General features: G+C 42.9%; 1 protein-coding gene across 10 annotated transcripts in view; it reads right to left on the bottom strand.

The window, feature by feature from the left end:
* Positions 1–21,643, bottom strand: part of LOC139155837 (serine/threonine-protein kinase TAO2) — a 54,811-nt gene that overhangs the window by 32,307 nt on the left and 861 nt on the right. For 3 of the 10 annotated variants that reach the window (XM_070731157.1, XM_070731160.1, XM_070731151.1), the window contains exons 1-13: positions 20,386–21,325; positions 10,706–10,878; positions 10,165–10,236; positions 9,938–10,039; positions 9,407–9,452; positions 9,218–9,314; positions 5,267–5,380; positions 4,643–4,734; positions 4,432–4,525; positions 4,247–4,328; positions 2,838–3,005; positions 2,369–2,581; positions 1,290–1,418 (exon numbers count right to left, since the gene is read on the bottom strand). In XM_070731157.1, coding sequence (XP_070587258.1) covers positions 1,290–1,418; positions 2,369–2,581; positions 2,838–3,005; positions 4,247–4,328; positions 4,432–4,525; positions 4,643–4,734; positions 5,267–5,380; positions 9,218–9,314; positions 9,407–9,452; positions 9,938–10,039; positions 10,165–10,236; positions 10,706–10,837 — 1,341 coding nt within the window. In that variant the 5' untranslated portion in view covers positions 10,838–10,878; positions 20,386–21,325. Of the gene's footprint in view, positions 1–1,289; positions 1,419–2,368; positions 2,582–2,837; positions 3,006–4,246; positions 4,329–4,431; positions 4,526–4,642; positions 4,735–5,266; positions 5,381–9,217; positions 9,315–9,406; positions 9,453–9,937; positions 10,040–10,164; positions 10,237–10,705; positions 10,879–20,385; positions 21,326–21,643 lie in introns of those variants that run through there. The other 7 variants (XM_070731158.1, XM_070731154.1, XM_070731159.1 and 4 more) reach the window with 5 other exon arrangements.

Below are 21,643 nucleotides of genomic sequence, written 5' to 3'. Positions count from 1 at the left end.
CCTGTATAGCATAAAGTTGTATGCTTTTGCATGTTATGTTATGTTTTTGTTTGTATATTCTTTTTTTGTTTCTTTGTGTCTCTGTTTCTATTGTTTTAAATGTAAATATTCAATAAAGATATTTTTTAAAAATAGAGAGGAACACTCTTCTAACATGCGTAACATGATTCTTATTTTGGCATAATTATTATGGAAACTGGGAATGCTAATTTTGCACTTTTCACATGGAAGCCATGTGAAAACTGAATTCAGCTCTGAAAGGATTCAACAGATTAAAAAAAACCCCAAGAAAAACATTGAATCTCCCAAATGTGCCCACGTTAAATCCCACCTTTGTCCACCTGGTAGGATTCTACTCATTCTACATCCTCATCCTTCCTTCTGCAACTTTTACCGCTATCATCATCCAAATATTAAATATCACATCTAGCTTCTGAAAATTTGCCACCACCACCCGCTGCACAAGTTGTGTTCCAAATTAAATAACTGAAATAATAAAATTAGTAATGATTCAGAATTTGTTTAAATGCCTGGGATTTAATGGAGCAGCTGTCTTAAGAAACAGAAGCCTTCACATTTTAAATAAGTATTGCTTATCTCTTTAGAAAATAGTTGAAAAAAATGTTCTCAATACAAAAAGTGCAGATTCCTGGCACTTATCCACCGTTCCGGTCTTACCAAAGGAAACTTTAAACTGTCTTGCTTGATCAGTTCCCAAATAATGTTAGAAATAATACTACTTTCCAAAGCCATCTTGTTCACCATGAATATAATCTTTTTTTTTTCTTAAACAGGCAGAATCAACTGCAGTTCAGGTGCTTCAGATTTCTCTCTGTCCTGATTTTCTCGGCTTCTTGCTTAACAACTGCACTGCAGCAAATTCCTACAGAGGGCTCCAGATGCCACAAACATTGAAACTTCACTGACTAATATATTAAGAGAAAGGAAGAAGAAGGTTTGGTAGGCGATTTATGAAGCCACCAGCAAAGGAAGAAGGCTGGCAAACAAAAATGAAAGGACTGAATCCAACAGAGATCAAGTTTGGTGTAGGGATTGAGATGCTGGACTAGAAACCAGGAAACTGTTGAATTCTAGTCCTCCTTTAGGCGTGAAAAGCAGCTGGCGACTTTGGTTGCGCTCTTAATCAGTCAATCCATCTCACAGGGTGGTTTTTGAGGAGAAAACAGAGGGAGAGACCATACTATGCACCGCTTTGTGTTGTACAAAAAAGGAAGGCAGGATTATCAATCTAACAATGCAATAAAATATAAGCAAGTTTCTCCCCTCACCAGAGAAGCCGTACGAATGGTGGCAAAGTGATCTCTGTTACGGCAGTAGGCACGACGTCGGGCAGCTGATGATGAGCTCTGGGGCTCCATTTCCGGCTGGTAGGGATCATCATACAGATTGTCATGGCCCTGAAAAGCATTAAAATGCACATAAGAATCTATGCTTTAGCTTATAACACACCCTCTGCAAGTTTTCCTTTAAAAGGCACAAACAGAATGTAGAGTTGGCACATCAAACAGCACTTCCAATGAGTAATTTAGGATTGGCCAGTTTTAGGAAGTGGAAGCGTGCAGATATAGTGGAGCAAGCTGTTGTGAAGAGTACTCTAGAAGGAATTCCAACATTTTGGAAGTTTAAAGTAATATATAGTCCTTAAGGCAACCTTCCAAGCTTGACACCATCCAAATATGTTATGGCAGTAATTCCTAGAATTCTAAGCAACTGGAGGGTGTATCAGATGAACATCTGTGCCATGTTGAGGAAACCTGGGATGAGGCTCAACTTCAGTCATGTTTCCAGTCTTAAGCACAAAGCAAGATCGCATGGATAGACCAGATTAAACATGGATAGACTAGGCATTTGTAATCTAGTAGCGTTTCCTCCAATTGATTTTTCCAAAGTATGTAGAAACCTAGCTGCAATCCCAAGAAATGTAAACAGGGAAAACTAGTCTAGAAAAAAACTGATTTACCACCCCCCCCCCAAAGCAAGAGGGTGGGAAAGTGTAACCACACACATTTAAGTTAATCAATATAAGGAAGCAAGCAGGATGTAATGATCCACTGGAATCCAATTCCATGATCTTTAGCATGCTTCTCTCTCTTCTCCCTTCCCCTTCTCCCGATCTCCAAATTCTCTACTAACTCTGGTGTTGTTTTTTTCTTTCATTATAAAGAGGAAAAGATTTATTTTCTCAGGATTCCCATATCCTTGCAGCCGATTCGCAAGGCATCTTACATTTTCTACCACTTACATTTTCTATCACATGCTACAAAATATTCCACAGTGTTTCCCAACCTTCACTTTATTCTGAAATTGAGATAAGACTGCTCTTGCAGAAGCACACTGAGTTCTATACCGGCAGACGGTGGATGACGGAGCTATTGGAAGTGACGGTGTGCTCGCCTTCCTGCATCATGGCAATCTCAGCCCCATCGTCATCATCGGAGGCATCGGCCAGGCTGTTCACGCTGCTGCTCTGACTGCTGGCACTAATGGACATACTGGGTACCGAGTGGCTGCTCTCCATGCTATTGATGGTTCCTGTCCGGTGGAGAAACTGCTCTACTTCCTGAAACAGCAAAGAAGGATTAAATGAGAAAGATGATACTGCAAATAACTGCAGGAGGGAGGGGAGAGAGAGAGAGACAGACAGACACAAAGACTGTGTTACTCTCATGATGGTGAGAATATTATCCTGTAGTTATATGCCACCCTTCTCCAAGAGTTCTCAGGAAGGGGTGGTATATAAATCCAATGAATGAATGAATAAAGTGAGCTGAAATGCAAGAAAGCCAGGGAGAACTGCATCAGAGAAAACAACAAACCTCTTCCTCTTCTGGTGCCTCTGCATTTGGACCATTCTGAGCCTCTTGGAAGAGGATTTTCTTCATCTTGCGGTACTGCAGATTGTCAAGCTCCCTCACTGCATCCTTGGTCCTTTGAATCAGGTCCATGATAACCGTCTGGGGTCGCTCCCTCAAGAGAAAGCGATGCTGTGGAATCACAGGAAGAACTAGCCTGAAACCGAGGAAGCAGGTCTGCAAACGTCTCCCATATTATCTACCTGTCTCTTACAGTGTAATCTGAGCAATCCTTTTCCACTATTAAGTACACTCACAGAGCTGGGTAACAACCACTGAGATTTCTTAGGATCTAATAACTATATTCTTTTAACAACAATGCACAATCACGCTCGATATTACTTGAATCAATCTAGATTTAACATGTAATGGTGACTCAAGTCCACTTAGGAACAGAAAGTGAGAGAAACTCAAATACTTTGGAAGACAGAATAACTCATTGCTTATCAATAACAATAAGGAAAAAATAAAACAAAATCAATGTCAGGTGTACAATTCAACACAGAATTCTAAATTCTGTGAATCCAGTGTGAAGATTCAGTATTTATCATGGGTCTGTGGGGAATAAATGAGGAAGGGTGTTATTTATTAGGGTGTTTCCCTAGAAACATCTCTATCCACATTTTTCATGTATTACCAATTCCTAGTGTTAGCTTTTCCCTTAATACAGTGGTACCTCTACTTAAGAATGTCTCTACATAAGAACTTTTCTAGATAAGAACCGGGTATTCAAGATTTTTTTGCCTCTTCTTAAGAACCTTTTCTACTTAAGAATCTGAGCCAGGAAACATTTCCCAGGAAATTTGAGAGCAGCACAAAGGCCCGGCCAGTTTCCTGCCATTCTCCCTTTAATCCTGGCAATCTCGGGCTTTTCGGAGTTGCCAGAGGAGCCTTTCAGTGGCGCTTAAGGAGGCTTTGACAGTCCAGAGCGAACAAAGCATTTTTCTTTCTCTGGGCGCTTGGAGAGGGAATAAACCTCTGTCAGCCTCCAAAGAAAAGAAACACTCCCTTCACTTTGGGCAGCGACTGTCCTCCTCTCCTTCCTCCTCCTCCTCCTCCCACCCAAATTCTGAGCTTTTATTTCTTTCCTAATGGGTTTGCACGCATTATTTGCTTTTACATTGATTCCTATGGGAAAAATTGCTTCTACTTACAAACCTTTCTACTTAATAACCTGGTCACAGAACGATTTAAGTTCTTAAGCAGAAGTACCACTGTACATTCTTTTAATTTAAATATCTAGTGTTCTTTACTTTTAACTTCTCCTTTTTGTTCCAGATGGGATAAAATACAATTCCACAGTTACAAGCATAATGTGCTGTGGATGAGGGGGGGAAAGGAAATTTTCAGGAGTGAAAATGGGTGGGAGATACCTTAAGCAGCACATCAGAAGTTGGACGGTCCTGCGGGATCTTCTGCAGGCACGAATCCACAAAATTTCGGAAATATTCAGACCTGAAGAAAACAGGGCAGAAAGGCAGAAATTCATATGAATCTATAAGCCTCTCTCTTTTTTTTTTGGTAAGCTTAAAGCCATTTCTGGAGTTTAAAATCTTACCAGTGACTAGATTGCAGCAGTGGTGAATCATTCTGGGCGATGTGGTATAAGGCACTCATAGCATTCATGTTAAAGAGGGGTGGTTTGCGCTCAGCTAAAGATACAAGGAGAGTAATGTTAGCAGCAGTACTTGTGGTCTTGCAGAAAGCCCTCTTCTACATCGCCCCCTCAATTAACTCCAACCTTACAAGGCAAGTAGCTCATTCCATACCAAGTTCAATGCAAGTGATGCCAAGTGACCAGACATCCACCTTGCCATCATACTGCCCCTCATCCATGGCTAGAATCACCTCGGGAGCCATCCTAGAAAGAGAGTGCAAAATAAGCAATCGTGCACTTTGACTTAGCAATGGCACACATTGTTACATAGAGCCTGGAAGATTATTGCATTGAAGAGGCCTGTACATAGACCACAAAATACTGCCAAATTGTCAATGTTGCTATTAATTAAAGGGGGAAATTAAACACATGAATGTGTATCATTTATGTCTTTAATATATTTCATTTTCTCAGACCCATTATTTTTTGGAATGAAGCTCCGAAGCATGCCCCTTAAATTCCACATATGGCACTCCCCACAAAACTGGAACACTCCTGAATTACACCCTCCAATCTTTGACTTGTAAAAGGAGACTTCATAATTTGTTTTAGAATCAGCTGTTGTTCAAACTACACTGGGACTCTTTGCAAAACCCAGGGAACCCATATTTCTAATTATCAAATTTCTTCTTGTTCCAAGAACCAGCAGTCTCAAAGGCGTATCTACTGCCTTACTGTCTGTCCAGCCACACCTTCACTCTTCCTAATTACATAAAATCTCATTCTGCCAGCTTACCAGTACGGGGTGCCAACAAAGGAGTTAGCAGGAGCAATGATAGAAGCTGAGCCAAAGTCTCCCAGCTTCACTTGTCCTGGTTCAGTCAGAAGGATGTTCCCAGCTTTCACGTCCCTGAAAGAAGCCCAGTAATTAAAAACGTAAGAGAGAAACGGAGAACACAGTGGATGAATATGGGCAACCAAGATAAAAAGGAGTGTAAAGTGACAGGGAAAAAATGGAGGAGAAATATTAATGTTTATATGGACAAGGACAAGAAAGACCAGGAGAAAGAGAGGGGGATGCATTAGCAAACTTTTACATTGTTAATGGCCTCTGACTCTCAATAGTTTGATAACAAGGGAAAGATTTCTACTCTACTTAAAATAGGCTGCTAAAATGATGGAGTTTTTTAGAAGAAGGCTAGTGTGTATAGAATAGTTCTTCAGTTGAAAACATATACCGTGTTTCCCCGATAGTAAGACCCCCCCGATTGTAAGACATATGGGGGGTTTCAGGGGGGTCGGCTAATATAAGCCATACCCCAAAAGTAAGACATATGTCTTACTTTTGGGGAAACACGGTATTGCGGGCGGGGGGGGAGCCCGATGACGTCGGGAAGAACAATCCAGGCTCGCCAACCTGGAAATGCGGGGTCACTCGGAAAAACGGAAGTTCTAAAACTTCGGACCAGCGCCATCCTTCGCTTTGCCAAGCTGGGGAAGAAGCGGTGGCGGCGAGGCGAAGGACGGCGCTCCCCTCCGCTTGGCTCGCTTCGGACCAGCGCCGTCCTTCGCCTCGCCGCGGCGCCACCGCCTCTTCCCCGGCTTGGCAAAGCGAAGGACGGCGCTGGTCCCCGCTAAGCCTTCTGCGCCTGACTCGGCGAGGCAAGAGGGAAGAAGGAGAAGCGCAAGTGGATGCGGAGCGCCCGGGAGGCATTGATCCGCCGTCAAAGCGAAGGACGGATAAATGCCTCCCGGGCAGATCAATGCCTCCCGGCCGCTCTGCATCCACTTGCGCTTCTCCTTCTTCCCTCTCGCCTCGCTGAGTCAGGCGCAGAAGGCTTAGCGGGGACCAGCGCCGTCCTTCGCTTTGCCAAGCCGGGGAAGAGGCGGTGGCGCCGCGGCGAGGCGAAGGACGGCGCTGGTCCGAAGCGAGCCGAGCGGAGGGGACCGCCGTCCTTCGCCTCGCCGCCACCGCCTCTTCCCCGGCTTGGCAAAGCGAAGGACGGCGCTGGTCCCCGCTAAGCCTTCTGCGCCTGACTCAGCGAGGCGAGAGGGAAGAAGGAGAAGCGCAAGTGGATGCAGAGCGCCCGGGAGGCATTGATCTGCCCGGGAGGCATTTATCCGTCCTTCGCTTTGACGGCGGATCAATGCCTCCCGGGCGCTCTGCATCCGCTTGCGCTTCTCCTTCTTCCCTTTCGCCTCGCTGAGTCAGGCGCAGAAGGCTTAGCGGGGACCAGCGCCGTCCTTCGCTTTGCCAAACCGGGGAAGAGGCGGTGGCGCCGCGGCAAGGCGAAGGACGGCGCTGTTCCGAAGCGAGCCGAGCGGAGGGGACCGCCGTCCTTCGCCTCGCCGCCACCACCTCTTCCCCGGCTTGGCAAAGCGAAGGATGGCGCTGGTCCCCGCTAAGCCTTCTGCGCCTGACTCAGCGAGGCGAGAGGGAAGAAGGAGAAGCGCAAGTGGATGCAGAGCGCCCGGGAGGCATTGATCTGCCCGGGAGGCATTTATCCGTCCTTCGCTTTGACGGCGGATCAATGCCTCCCGGGCGCTCTGCATCCACTTGCGCTTCTCCTTCTTCCCTCTCGCCTCGCCGAGTCAGGCGCAGAAGGCTTAGGGGGGACCAGCGCCATCCTTCGCTTTGCCAAGCCGGGGAAGAGGTGGTGGCGGCGAGGCGAAGGACGGCGGTCCCCTCCACTCGGCTCGCTTCGGACCAGCGCCGTCCTTCGCCTTGCCGTGGCGCCACCGCCTCTTCCCCGGCTTGGCAAAGCGAAGGATGGCGCTGGTCCCCGCTAAGCCTTCTGCGCCTGACTCGGCGAGGTGAGAGGGAAGAAGGAGAAGCGCAAGTGGATGCAGAGCGCCCGGGAGGCATTGATCTGCCCGGGAGGCATTTATCCGTCCTTCGCTTTGACGGCGGATCAATGCCTCCCGGGCGCTCTGCATCCACTTGCGCTTCTCCTTCTTCCCTCTCGCCTCGCCGAGTCAGGCGCAGAAGGCTTAGGGGGGACCAGCGCCATCCTTCGCTTTGCCAAGCCGGGGAAGAGGTGGTGGCGGCGAGGCGAAGGACGGCGGTCCCCTCCACTCGGCTCGCTTCGGACCAGCGCCGTCCTTCGCCTTGCCGTGGCGCCACCGCCTCTTCCCCGGCTTGGCAAAGCGAAGGATGGCGCTGGTCCCCGCTAAGCCTTCTGCGCCTGACTCGGCGAGGTGAGAGGGAAGAAGGAGAAGCGCAAGTGGATGCAGAGCGCCTGGGAGGCATTGATCCGCCTGGGAGGCATTTATCCGGCCTTCGCTTTGACAGCGCTGTGAGTGGAGGCGGGAAACGGCGGGGGGGGGGGGGTCTGAAAGGACGCGCGCGCCGCAACGCTCGCACCTGGCTCCGCGCCTTCCCGGCGCCCGTAGTTCCCTTCACTTCCTTTGCCTCGCGCCCCCCCGCCCCCCCAATCGTCCGGCCCGTAAAGCGGTATGGGGCTGGGGGTGGGTGGACGCCTAACGCCGCCCGCCCGGAGGAGAAGAGGCCTCGCCCGGGCCAAAGCCCGAAGACGAGCCGGCCCCGGTGCCAGGGACAATATAAGACATACCCCCAAAGTAAGACACAGTGGGGCTTTTGGGGGTAAAAAGATAGTAAGACACTGCCTTACTATCGGGGAAACACGGTAGTTTGTCCTTTTCTTAGCGGTCATTAAGCAAAGTGGTTACTAAGTGAAACTGAGACCGCATTCAATATCAGACTTCAGCTTTTGTTTGCTTCACTGACTTGTGAAAGTCGTAAATGTGAGGATTGGTAGTAAAGTTCTTTTTTCATCAATGTAATGTGGCAATTAACAGTTGCTAAAACAGGCAGTCACGAAACGTGGATTATTATTTATTTATTCAATTTCTATGCCACACAACACCCTAAGACAGTGATGGTAAACCTTTTTTTCCTTGGGTGCTGAAAGAGCGTGTACGTGTGCTGTCGCACAGGCCTGAGTGCCCACACCCATAATTCAATGCCTGAAGAGGGCAAAAACACCTTCTCCTGCCCCCCCCCCACCCCAGAGAGCCGATGGAGGCCAGAAACGGCCTGTTTCCCAACTTCTGGTGGACCCAGTAGGCTTCTGTTTTGCCCTTCCCAGGCTCCAAAGTGTTCCTTGGAGCCAGGGGAGAGTAAAATGCCCTCCCCCATCCCCCCGGAGGCTCTCTGGAAGCTAAAATGCCCTTCCAGAGCCTCTGTGTGATCCAAAAATCAGCTGGCCAGTACACACATGCACGTTGGAGCTGAGCTAGGGCAATGGCTCACATGCCAGCAGATATGACTCCGCGTGCCACCTGGGGCACTCACCATCACTGCCCTAAGGATTACCAGTATTAATACAAAATCTGATAAAAAGCAACATGATTTTACCAAATGTATTTTCCTTAAGTTGTTTGTGACATCAAGGATTTATAATATACAAAGCTGATTTAAAAATTTGAAGAATGTCCAGTTCTGATAATTGAGCTAGACTACATAAAGTGCAACATTTGACTGAAGCACAAATTTTAAAAGTAATTTTGCTATTCTACCTGTAAACCATATAAAGAGAATAAAGTGAAATGTAGCAAGAAACAGGGCTGTGTCAAAGAGACCCATGAAGCTGACTGAAGTACAGAGTAACAGATTCTGTTACAGATTTCACAATGCAGCAATAACTAGATCATATTGTCCTACACTAAATGGTGTTATAAGCAGCAACATCTCTAACAGGGTGCACTAACACAATATCAAGCTTACCTGTGAATCATGTTGTGTGAATGCAGGTAGGCAAGTCCCTGCAGTGCACCATGTGTTATGGCTGCAATCTCTACTTCCTGAAGAGGTTTCTTGTGCACTAGGAAAGAAGGGATGGAGGCAAGAACATTATTTAAAGGTCTCAGAAAAGGTCTGTGGGAAGACTGTCTCTTCAATTGGTCTCAGACTCACCTTCCAGCAAATCTGAGGCTGAGCCTAGGCAGTATTCCATCACCAGCTAGTGAATTAAGAGAAAATGTTAGCATAGGGCAAATAAATCCTTTGAACCTCAAACATCTTGTCCCAATTAGGGCTCTGGGAGCTCAGTATGCCAATTCCATTTTGTCCAATTCATTTAAGAATATAAGAGCAACCCCGACTAAATCAGACTAAAAGCCCACTATTCTTGCACCAATGCCATTCAGACACCTCAAAACCCCCATGGATTTAATCGATTACCACCAAAAATATTTTTCTTCATGATTTTCAAGAAAGGAGACACCATTCTATTGCATTGTACTCCCCCCTTCCCCTTTAAACTGCACTAAAGTTTCAGGCAGAGAAGCAAGAAACCCAGCAATAATTCTGGCCCTTTTCAAGACTTCCCCTCATCTAAAGCCCAATTCATCTGCATTTTCACTGCATATTTTAAATTCTTTAAAAGGTTTTCTGTAATAGACCACCTTGTTGGCTTAAGAATGATCTGTTTCGCTCTCATCTTACCCATGCTGTATGTTCCCGCAAGTAGCAGCCCTTGTATTCAATTGTGTTTGGGTGTCGTAGCTTTTGCAAAAATTTCACCTCCTTGATAATGTCCTGCCATTTCTGGAAAATACAAAAGAGAGCCCGAGCTCCAATACATTTCCAGGAGAATTGCTTTACCTAGGCCAGGGAGAGGCTAGAAGTTAATGATCAACACAACTGTGTTAATAGTTTTAAAGAGGACCAACCTCATTAGACTGCTTCCCACTGTAGGACATTTTCTTAATAGCCACCACTTCATTGTTGCGAATGTCTCGAGCCTGGGGAAGATAAAAAGAGTAAAGAAGGATGATGAAAGTAACTATCAGCATCCACAATCAACTTCAGAGAGGAACTTGGTTCCTATGCCTGGAAAAAATACAGTTCAAAAGGAGTAAATTTCATATCATATGGTGAATCATGCATTCTTAGAGCAAGGAAGCCCACATGGGACCAACAGTACCCGATAATCCATTTAAAGTTACAACGTCTCTACTAAATCAGACTAGTTCATCTCCCCACTTCTGATCATGGCCAGATTCTCCCTGAGAAAGAGATCAGCAAGATGTGGAAAAAGTTCTTCCCACTATTGCTCTTCAACATCTAATATTCAATGGCAGGGGCCTCCTGATTGGGATGGGAATCAGAAGCAAAACTGGTTCTACTAGAAGTAAGGCAGATGCGAAAGAGTTGTGTTAAATGATCTTAGCAAGGCTTGGGCATGAGCATTAACACTCCTTTGGCACTCACAAAGTAAACAGCTCCAAAACTGCCATGACCAATCTCCCGCAGGTCAACAAAGAGCTTCTCAGGGTCATCCTTGAAGAACAGTTCAGCCACTTCAGGGTCCTTCAAACTGCCAGCCCGGGCATTAGACGGCATGGCGGCCGTGGATGAGGCTGGACTTCACTGTTGCTGTTCTCCTAAAGTGGGAAACAAATACTGTAGTAGCAAAATGGACCAGCTGGATATCAAGAAGTTAATTGAGTCTTATTTATAACAATGTAATTCAATGATATCTGATGCTGCTGTCTTGTTGAAGCAAAGCAAATCCTGAGATCTTTGCTAGAAGAAAGGGCATAAACACATGAAAACTGACGGATCCTGCCATGATACAGAAGGCAGAAGAGACTTCGCTTGTTCAAATTGGGCTTTTGCTATTTATGTGACAGCATTCAACCAGTAATTAAGATACTGAAGTACCAATATCAATTTTACTTATCTTTTACATTCCCCACTTTTTTAGCTCCAGCTCAAAATATGTTGATGCTTTATTCTTTCTATGAAAATCCAGGACTTTTTGGTAAAGCTATATCCATTTTCCATAGACGCAAACATCAGATTTGCCCCTACATTTTTTGATCACTAAAATAATCTCCATTGTTTCTTTCCATTTTCTCTCTCGGGTAAAGTGTCTTATGTTTCAGTCTTGTGTGTCCCACCTTCATATTGCAATGGGCAGAGATTTCCATTCAAGTAATAATATTCTCACCTACTCAGTTTACCAGATTTGTTATTTGCATTACTTTCTGTGCCTACCTTTATTGAAAGGAGAGATGAAGAAAATGACATAGTTCTCTATTTTAAAAAATGTACGAGCCCTTGGAGTAGAGGGCTTGCTAAATATTTTCAGTTCTATTTTTAACTGAACGTTATGTTAACTGAGTCTAGTTCAATATTACCATGTCTTTTTGTCCACTATGACTACTCTGCTGCTGTTAAGCAACTCCTCCTTATGTAAAATGAAGAAGCTGGCTATAAGGGATTAAAAGGAATTAGAGGAACATAAGACCAAGGGATCTGTAGATCCTTGAACAAAATTTCATGGGGCTTGGTATTTATTAGCTGGGAAAGCAGACAACTGAGTCATTTACAGAGAATGCATTGAGTATGAAAGTTGGCTATTTATGTATAACCCTCATACAGGTACATCCATGTCTTCATTATTGCGCAATGTCATCCAGGTCTTAACTTTTATGAACATTATATGCATGTACATGAAATATTACATACTATTAAGCAGATACCAAGAATGTAAGGAGTCAGAGTTTTTCCTCTATTTGTAACTCGAGAACAAAGGGAAATATATATGTCCCAGGATAATATTGCAGAATCCATTCTGGGTCGGTCACTGGGATAAGAGGTTTAGTCTTCTGAGTTTTCGGATTTGTATTAGGGACAATCCTCAGGGAACTTATCACTAATGAAACGTTTAATGAATTCCCTGAGGATGGACTCCAGCACAAGTCCAAAAGCTCAGAAGACTAAACCCTTGGTCCCGGTGACCAACCTTGAATGGATCCTGCAAGTGTGTAATATTTCTGGAACATGTGAGAACAGCTGTATCAGATGACAACACCCCCCCCCCCCCCAAAATTCTCATTCTCTGTAAATGTTCTTTTTGAAAAGGGTAATTTTTCTGTACTCTTTTTCCATCTTCCACTACATAGCAAATTGCCCCAACAAGGTGCACTGGACTACAATTTCCACCCAACATCACCAATAACTATTTTGGGAAATCTAGAAATTTATAGATTAAAGCCTTTAGTAGGCACATTCTGTCTAAAAGCTATTTTACACAACATTTCTAAAGTGAGCCCTTTAAAGGTTAAAGATATACATTTAAATACTGATACTTTGAGCCTCTGAAACACGATGGAATAAATGTTAAAATATAAAAGAATATTTAGTCCAATCATAAAATAACCATTTGGGTAGAAAATGAGCCTCACTCCAAAAAGCAAGAGGAAAATGTGCATCCTACCAAGCAGACTATTCCTTTTGTTCTCAGTCCAATAGTGAAGAATTTAAGATTCCAAAAATGTCCAACAGAAGAAGCCTGGCAAAGATTCATGTGCAAGAAAACTTGCTTGCCAGCAGCTGACATTAATAACAAGGATTGCAGTTACAGCCTTGAATGCCACAGAATTGGTATCTTTCATGTCTGGTCATTCAAAATATCTTCGTGAGTATCTCTGACTGTGTTTTCCCTTACATTAAGGATGGTTCAATCACAATTCAGAATCCAGTATCTTAATCTTAATCCATGAATACATTCTGGAAAATATCAGCTCCTCTCTAGTTAATTACACTCCAGAAATCCAGCATTTTCCTCATTTGCTCCTCAGAAAAATCCATAGAAGTTAATCTTCAGCACAAGTTACCAGGATCCAAAGCTTCCCAGAAACCAGCTTGTTGTAACCTTCACGGTACAGGACAGCATCAGAACAGGAATAACCAATAAACTTTACAGGTAAAAAAGGTCTCTTTTCATTACCAGAATAAACTGTCTACAGGCTGCCTATCCCCTACTGCTGCTATGACCGTTGAATGCATAAAGCACCCAGATTTCAACGCAGATAAAATTCTCAACAGATCTGGCCTGTAGAAATAGATTTACTGTGTTGGCAAGCACAGCCACCTGGAGAGGAGGTTTCACATACCAAGCTTTCCCCTTGACTGAGTTGCAACTGAGGTGAGCTGAAAATTAAGATCCATAGCCTTGCTGCAACTTTAAATTTTGAAACAACTACACAGTCTGTCCTGTTCACTTTCTGGAATGGGCAGTGGTTACTGGACTGACTCCAGAGGGCTGCAATGAAAAATAAGGAAATCAACAGTTTGCAGGCGGGTTATGCTGGTCAGAGGAAATCCTTGCATTGTTCAGTTGCTTCCCTGGGAACAATCTAAAGAAAAAAAAGGCAAAGCCATACTACTGGCAAGAAAGCATGTGGAAGGATTTCTGTTGTGGTGGTTGCTGCCTGGCTGTATCAAAGTGGCCGAAATTTAAGGCAGGCCCATGGAGTTTAAATTTCAAATTAGGGATATAAGGTTAGGGAGGCCTGTAATAGGGAATCATCTGGAGTTTACTTTTAAAACAGCAATTTCACAAACAGTATGTCTCCTACCAAAGGAGCACACAGATTAATCACTTAAACATGAACTCGCTTTTTGGCAGAGGCAGCAAAAGCAGAGAACATTTCACCCATTCATTTTACATGGAGGCTTGTATGTAAGTCATGAATCCTAAAAAATTGTTTTGTTTCCTTTTTAAAAAACACCACTTTGAACTGAATTGAATCATTTTATCACTTTATTGGAACACTATATTTCCAAGAATTCAGAGCGATTTCATTCCATTTAGACCTTCTCTTTAGACAAAGTTACTGACAAAGCCACGCATGCTGTTTTTAAAGCATATTATTTTGGCTCATGTGTTACATCTATTTATAGTGTAGACAAAGTTTTCGGTGAACTGGGCACCCATAATCAGAAAAATATGGGTCTTCAACATCTGCATTAAGCTGCTGCAGGAGCTCATCTGATGATTCAGGGTCTGATATCAACAATATTTTGATGATACTCAACTATACATTGTGACCCCGGGCAGTCTTGTCCCAATGTCCTGGGAGATTTTGATGCTCTAAATGGGATAGAATAGATTTAAATTGAACTCTAGCAATACAGAGCTAATGTTTGCACTTTTATTTATCTTTATTTATTACATGTATATGTTGCCCACCTCACTACCGGCATCCCTTCATGCCCCTTGTTTTGTCTCTAGATGAATTTGACTTTCCAAGAAAGAGCAGGTTTGTGACCTGGGGGTGCTCCTGGACTTGAGATTCTCGCTGGATCAGCAGTTGGAGGTTGGGCTGAGTGGGCCTTTCCTCAGCTTTGGTTTCCATGCCAATTGCAACCTTACTTGGGACAGAAGGACCAGTGTCTCATATTGTCATACTAACCACCATCTGGTTACATTACTCCAACATACGGCCACCTTCCAGGTATAATTTAAAGTGCTGGTTGGCATCTATAAATGCCAGGTTTTACCTACATGATCCCCTCTCCCCACCAGGTCACTTTGTGCCAGGAGAAGCATTTGATTGTCATCCCACCCAATTTAAAAAAAAATTGAAAATTAAGGCTGGTTTTCTGGAATGGCATTTGGTTAGATGTATTTATCTCCAACATTATTTGCCCTCTGGAAAGTTGAAAACCGACCTTTTGTGGAGGGCTTTTGAGGCTAGATATTCGTATTGTTTGAAAATTTACACAGTTTTATTTAGATTATCGTGTTTGTTATTGTAAGCCACTGATAAAGTCTTTTTAGGATTGCAACACAATAGAAATCTGATGAATAAATAAATAGTTGGGTAAGATTCTCACAAGAGTAGATGGACTATAAGGAATTAGTTTTTAGGTAAGGAAATGGATCCTCAAAGCTTTCCAACGTCAGAAATTTGAAGGGCAGACTGCAGGAACTGAAACCCCTTAAGTATTTGGGCAATAAAAAGCAGTGTTTTGCAATCTGGCTGGGAAATTCTGTGATCTGAAGTCCACATATTGTTAAGTCCCAAAAGTGCTTTTTCAAGAGGCAATTGGACTTTCTGGTTTTTCTTTGAAGACGTTTCACTTCTCATTCAAGAAGCTTGTTCAGCTCTTGAGAGCTAGCGAAGCTTTTTGCAAGACAAGCAAAACGTCTTCAAAGAAAAAACCAGAAAGTCCAGTTGCCTCTTGAAAAAGCACCTTTGGGACAACCATGACCTGGATGATTGAGAATCTCCATAGACACATATGATAAGGTTTAGAAACACTGGTAGAGACTATCTCAACATTTGTGGCTGGAAATTGTGACACACATGATGAGTAGAATAAAGAAGTCCATTTGTGCAAGACAAAGAAACAAAAGTGTACTGTACACATTTGTAATGGTTCCATATCCTTCTCCACTCCAGAAGAAGGGTTTCTTTGTTTCTAGGTAATACAATTTGTGAAGGATGGGAAATTTATCTCTCAGTGATTATAATATGCATAAAGACCTCTTGATTTTTCTAGATTTATTCTGCTCATTTTGATAATGTTAATCTTTGCTACTAAAGCAGGATAAAACGGGAGAATTGATGGAAGTCCTAGGACAAATTGAGTGGAAAACAAGTGCCAATGTATTTTGTTCAAAAGTTAGAGCTAACCATGTCAGAGATGGAGAAATAAAAGAGTTACTTCAATCAAAGGAGGAAAAACAGACTCACAAGCATCTGTTGCTTGATGGGGGTTTCTGTAATAGAACTATGCTACAGCAGTAGTACATTTGTATTCTTTAAAGACAAAATCAAGAAAACTAATAAGAGTTCTGAAAAAAATCCATCAAGAGTTATTTTTGCTTGCTTTCTCCAAAAATCATCTATAAGCAGTCCTCAATTTATGACAACTGGGTCTAGAACTTCTGTTGCTAAGCAGTGTGCTTGCTATCACACCTGAATTTATGATATATATTTTTTGCTGCAGTTTTAAGCAAATCTGGCTTCTTCCATTGACTTTCTCAGAAATCAGCTGGGAAGATGGCAAATGGTGATCTAGTGACCGACTGCAATGGACATAAATGTGAGCTGGTTGCCAAGTGCTTAGATTGCAGTTTACATGATTGCAAGGACACTGTGAAGTCATAACTGTGAGGAACAGTTGAAAGACATTTTTTTCATTGAAAGCATAAGCTTCAAATAGCTGCTAAACTAATGGTCACAAGTTGAGGACCACCCGTATTGTTCTTTGTATACTGGCCACCAATATGATGATTGCTTTAAAAAGCCGATTAAAAAACCTGGGATGTAATGATCTTAGACTGATCTAATGTAATAGTACTGGACAGATCTTTCTTATAATAGATGTCACCTACCCTTGATTATAATATGACACCCTGGCTTAAGCTGCTGAATCAATTAAGAGAAATACCAGCATATTTACATAGACCCCTTCATGCCCTTTCAAATTTAAATAAAATTTAAATATTCATTCTGTGAGATTTCTAAATAATCTTGATAACGCAGGATAGCAGTTGAACTTCAATAGGGCTGCTCATTTGTTTCTTTCATGTTTTGGTACCATACCTACTTTGGTGCTTTCTTGCAAGCTTTCCATTGGAATTACAAAAGTTAAAAAGCTCTTGCTTTCAATCTCATTTTTTTTTAAAAAAGTGCTTTTATTTATAGCTCTCAGATACAAACGCTACCTTCCTGCTATCATGAACTCAAGGCAGTAGATCTTAGCATTCTTAGGCAATGGGCCTCCATGGGCTTGAGATTCAGACCTGTTTTAGAACAAGGATGGTTGCTGCATCAAATGCTTGAGATTGTCCCTTGGGACAGAAAAATCCAATGAGGCATGTGTTAGATGTTACTGCTGCTTCTGTCTTCTGCTCTCTCTACAACATTATTCTCTACATAATTATTCAAATGTGATTCCCAAGAGGTTCAGTAGCAGACACAAGATTGTACCCTAGATGTCTCCTTCCCCCAATTATTCTGCACCGGTTTTTTCCCCCCTCTGTCAAAGGTTCAAAGAGCTTTTATGCCAGAGATGCCCCCCCCCCCCCTTTCATTTACAGTATATTATTAAGACTTTCTGAATTGGAAGAAGGAAGTGCCTACTGAGGCACCTGTGGGTAACTCAGGAGCAACCCCTAGGGGTTGTATTCTACTACAACAGCATGTGATAAAAATAATGCTTTGGGAACACACTGCAGTCATTTTCAGAGATTTTGCTGCAGCCGTAAGAAAACTATATTAAGAAAGGATAGGTGAGATCCTTTAAATTCTAATAAATGCCCTAACTACTGCTTTATTTCATTAGCAAGGAAACTAGCTTTTTGAATAAACTGCTCCATTTCTTAAATGTAGCACTGTGAGAAACTGAAAAGGGAAAATGTGCTGCAGTCATGAGAGGGATATAATATAGAACCTCACCAAAACAGGAATTCAAATTGTAAAAAATAAAGAGAAACATTGGATATTCTGGAAAGCACTTCCTCTTTTCACTGACATCTGAAAAGGAACTTATAATAAAGGAGGAAAGATGTAAAAGTTCTGTCAGTGGGTGAAGTTTCCATAGCTGTTTTTTTTCAGACATTACAAAGCATGTAATTTATTTATCCAGGTGTCAAATATGATTCTAAGATTTGCAATATCTAAATAAAGAAATCCGTTTTATTAAAGATGCTTTTCATTTGTCACCTTATAGTGCTCTATGGAAGCTGTGCAAAACTGAGGTGAACACAATCACAATACCCCAAGCAATCCTGCTCTTTGAAATTTCAACTTCTGCTACCCAGTAGGGTAGATGAGCTTTCTTCTCAGGCACAAGATTATCATTTGGTTCAAAAATAAGAATTTTCCACATTTGTTTTTCTTAATATGAAAATCCAGAGGAAATTCTCTGCCACAAGGTATCATCTTTACAAAAAAAAAAGACTTTACAACCTAAACATATATTTTGAAATAAATAGAATCCCATTCATAGAGAAATTAGAATTACGAGCTAGTTAATCAGAACTCTGATAGTATTAAGTTGTCCAGCTCTTTGTTTGGATCCGCCTACCAGGGGTGGAGATTAAGAAAAAAACACGCAGGAAATCATATTAGTAGTTAAATCTACTCTTTCCTTGGATCCCAAATCCCTGATTTGAAATTCTTTCAACAAGCAAGGTTCTTAAGATAACAATAAAGCTTCATTTAAAATTTTAGTTTTCAAGAGATTAATAATCTATAAATTCCAATTGAGACAAAACACTAATTAAAACATGGCCATTTCCTGTTATTGGCATGGTGAACTAATCATTTGTACTTCGGCATAAATGTACTAACATGTTTATTTCATCCCAATATGCCAATATCTGTTTAAGGGAACACGTGATAAAAATATCTCCAGGGAAACAACAGTGATGGGCTACTGATAAAACAAAAATTACTACATTAATAAACAAAGATAAGTCAATAACTCTGAAGAATTCACTTTCAAAGATGCACAAAACTCATAACAAAAAAGTAGCTAACCATAGGCTGGTGGACAAAAAATCTGAACAGATTCCAGCAGCCAGCAGACTTATAAATTGTATGTTTCTTTCTAGACAATAAAACAACGCTGTCATTAAAATAGATGTAACTACACTGGCACAAGCCTTACATAGCTTGCAAAGTTACTCATTTTGACAAGAACATGATACACAAAATCGTTCCTAAAATAAGACATTTAAAATGAAATTTAATGGGTGTACCTCAGGAGACAAAACTGTTATTATACCTGGATTTCTTTGCAATCTTTAATGTGAGCACTGTGTCCCAACACCATGAAACTCGCTTGAGCAAAAAACTCTAAATTTCTCCAGGGTCAAGGAATATAATCCATAAAGAAGGAAGCCTTAAAACCTAATATTTTTCACCAATGGTTCTTGATGAAATAATGGCTAGTCATCTGAGAATATGTGCACAATTATACACAAAGCCTAGATAACTGAACAAATCTCATTTCAGTTAGCATAAGACACCAGCACTTATCTTACAAGGACAGTGGAGAAAAGACCATCCATTTCCATTTTGGAAAAACTGTTTTGTCCTATCCTCTTACATACAAATACTATCTCTAAACAGGATTATAATGTGAAGTTGAATTGGATCTGGCTTTTTATTAAAAATATTATCCTATTATTAATACACTAATATCTGCTAAATAATTTGGAACTGGGAATGGTAAATTTATACATTAAGCCCAATTTCTCTTCACAATTAAACTAGCTTCTTTAAATAGCAGTATGAATATGACCATCATCATTCAAAAAGAAAAAAAATTAATGGTTTAAGGAATCCAAGGGTCCTCTTAATTTATTAGATTTGTATGCCCCTCCTCTCCCAGGACTTGGAGCAGCTCACAACAAACAATATACAAATCCAATATTAAAAACAATATTTAAAACCCTTATTAAGAACAATCATGCAATCCAAACATATCATACATAAAGCGGAACAGCTGAGGGGTCTTACATACCTCACCAATGCTAACTTCCCAAATTCTGTCATTATAGAAATAACTAAGGGCATATAATAGTTCTGATACATTAAAATCAGTACAGGAGTTAAGGCCTAGTTGTCCAAGGAGGAAAAAGTCTAAGAGACTAGACAGATGATTTCCTAGATTCCCTGATCCTGAGGTTTCAAAGGAAAGAAAATCTGAGAGGGTGAAGAACCCTAGAGAAATTTTAAGGGAGAGGGCTGACTGGGATGAAAAACTGGATCCTTTTCCCCCCTGCAGGAAGATGTTAGGCCCAGACCTCAAGCTCTGGAAAACAGAACTCTTCGTCTCTTGCTTAGGCAAAGCCTTCAAAGAGGGAAAAAAACCACATAAAGAGGAAACAGAATATCTTCCCAACCGAGACAATACGATTTCTGACTTATTTAGAAGGACAATTATAGGAGAGAGAAGATAAGAGCAGACATGGAGAAAATCAGATTGTTTTCCTTAACTGGTGCAATACAATCTCTTTTGTTCTCTAAACATTTCCTTTTCTCCCACCCACCCCCTGCCCTGGCCTTCCCATCCCACTAAAATACCCTTCTCCCCCTACCCCCACTCTCCCCTTTATCTGCGTTCTTGGGTCTCACCTGTAAGCCTCCGCAGCTGCCTAGATATTCTTCCCCTTGCGGCTCCAGCTCCAAGAGATTGGGGGTGGGGGGAGAGTACCCCCAACTACCTCCCTCTTTCCCTACTCCCTCCAATCAAGGAAGAGGGTTTAGAGGGAACTGTCAGTGGTTCCCCCTGCAAAGGGAAGGCCTCTGGGTGGGAAGCATAGGGTATGTACAACAGCCCCACCACCGCCCCCACCTTAGAGCCTCTCCTTCCTTCCCTCTTGTTTGGGTAGGAAAAGATTGTCCTGCAGAAGTGAAGACATGCAAGTGATGGAGGTAGCCCTGTAAAAAGATTGCAAACAAGAGTCTAGGGTCCTTCCTTCTGCAATGGCTGTAATTCAGGAGTAGGGAGAAATCCCAAATTAAAAGGGAGGGGTGGGGGGAATTGGGGATGGGGAAGAGAGAGAAGACAATAATCGCTCTCAGCCCAGCAGCTCGCTTTGCAAGAGGCCAAGGGATGGGCTGCGAGGTAAAGGCGGCATGGGCTTCATAGGATGCTGCAGTCCCTTTCCAGCTGTTGGCGGCTGCCCGGCAGATGTTTACAGATGAGGTCTATGAAGGACCTGCAGATAACGGGCGAGGAGAAATTGCGAGACCCTGGCAAGAGGAGACTGACAAGAGGTCTTGAAGGGGAGGGTGAGGGGTGGGAACAAAAAGGAACGAGAGGTCAGGTGGGCGGGGGTGGAGTGGTCCCTGTAAAGGCAAAGGGAGTCTTTTCAGATCCAGGGGGTTGGGGGCGGGTGGGGATGGAAGAATGGGGAAAGGGAGGTTAGCCTTTACCGGGAAGGTGCTGTGGGGGTGGGGGGCCTGACTCTATCCGGCCCCCCCCTCCCCTCTCTTGCCGCTTCGGGTTCCTCCGTCTGCTCCCTCCCTCTCACTCACTCCAGTTGTCCCCAAATCCAAGATGGCGCCCAAGGCAGGAGCAAGACCGGAACCAAGGCAGAGAAAACGTCAGGCGCACGCGTACAGGGAAAGTGGGGGGGGGGCGCCTAAGAAGAGCGCACAGGCGCGATGCATCAGGGGCGTGAGCCCGTGAAAACTCGCATGCGCCAAAGTCGGGCATAAAAGGAACGAACATTAAGCCGAACTTAAACCAGCCTGGTGCATAAAATGTTTTTTTGGTGGGGCACTGTGCGCATGCGTCCCGCTCGGGTCATTCTTGAAAAAAAAAAGTGAGTAGCGCGAATTGAGTAGGGGCGAGTAGCGTGCCGTGAGCCACTGTAAGAACGGCATT

The sequence above is a fragment of the Erythrolamprus reginae genome, unplaced genomic scaffold, assembly GCF_031021105.1.
Source record: "Erythrolamprus reginae isolate rEryReg1 unplaced genomic scaffold, rEryReg1.hap1 H_7, whole genome shotgun sequence".
NCBI classification, from domain to species: Eukaryota; Metazoa; Chordata; class Lepidosauria; order Squamata; family Dipsadidae; genus Erythrolamprus; species Erythrolamprus reginae.
The sequence above is the reverse complement of the archived record's forward strand: the minus strand, read 5'-3'. Positions and strand labels throughout refer to the sequence as shown.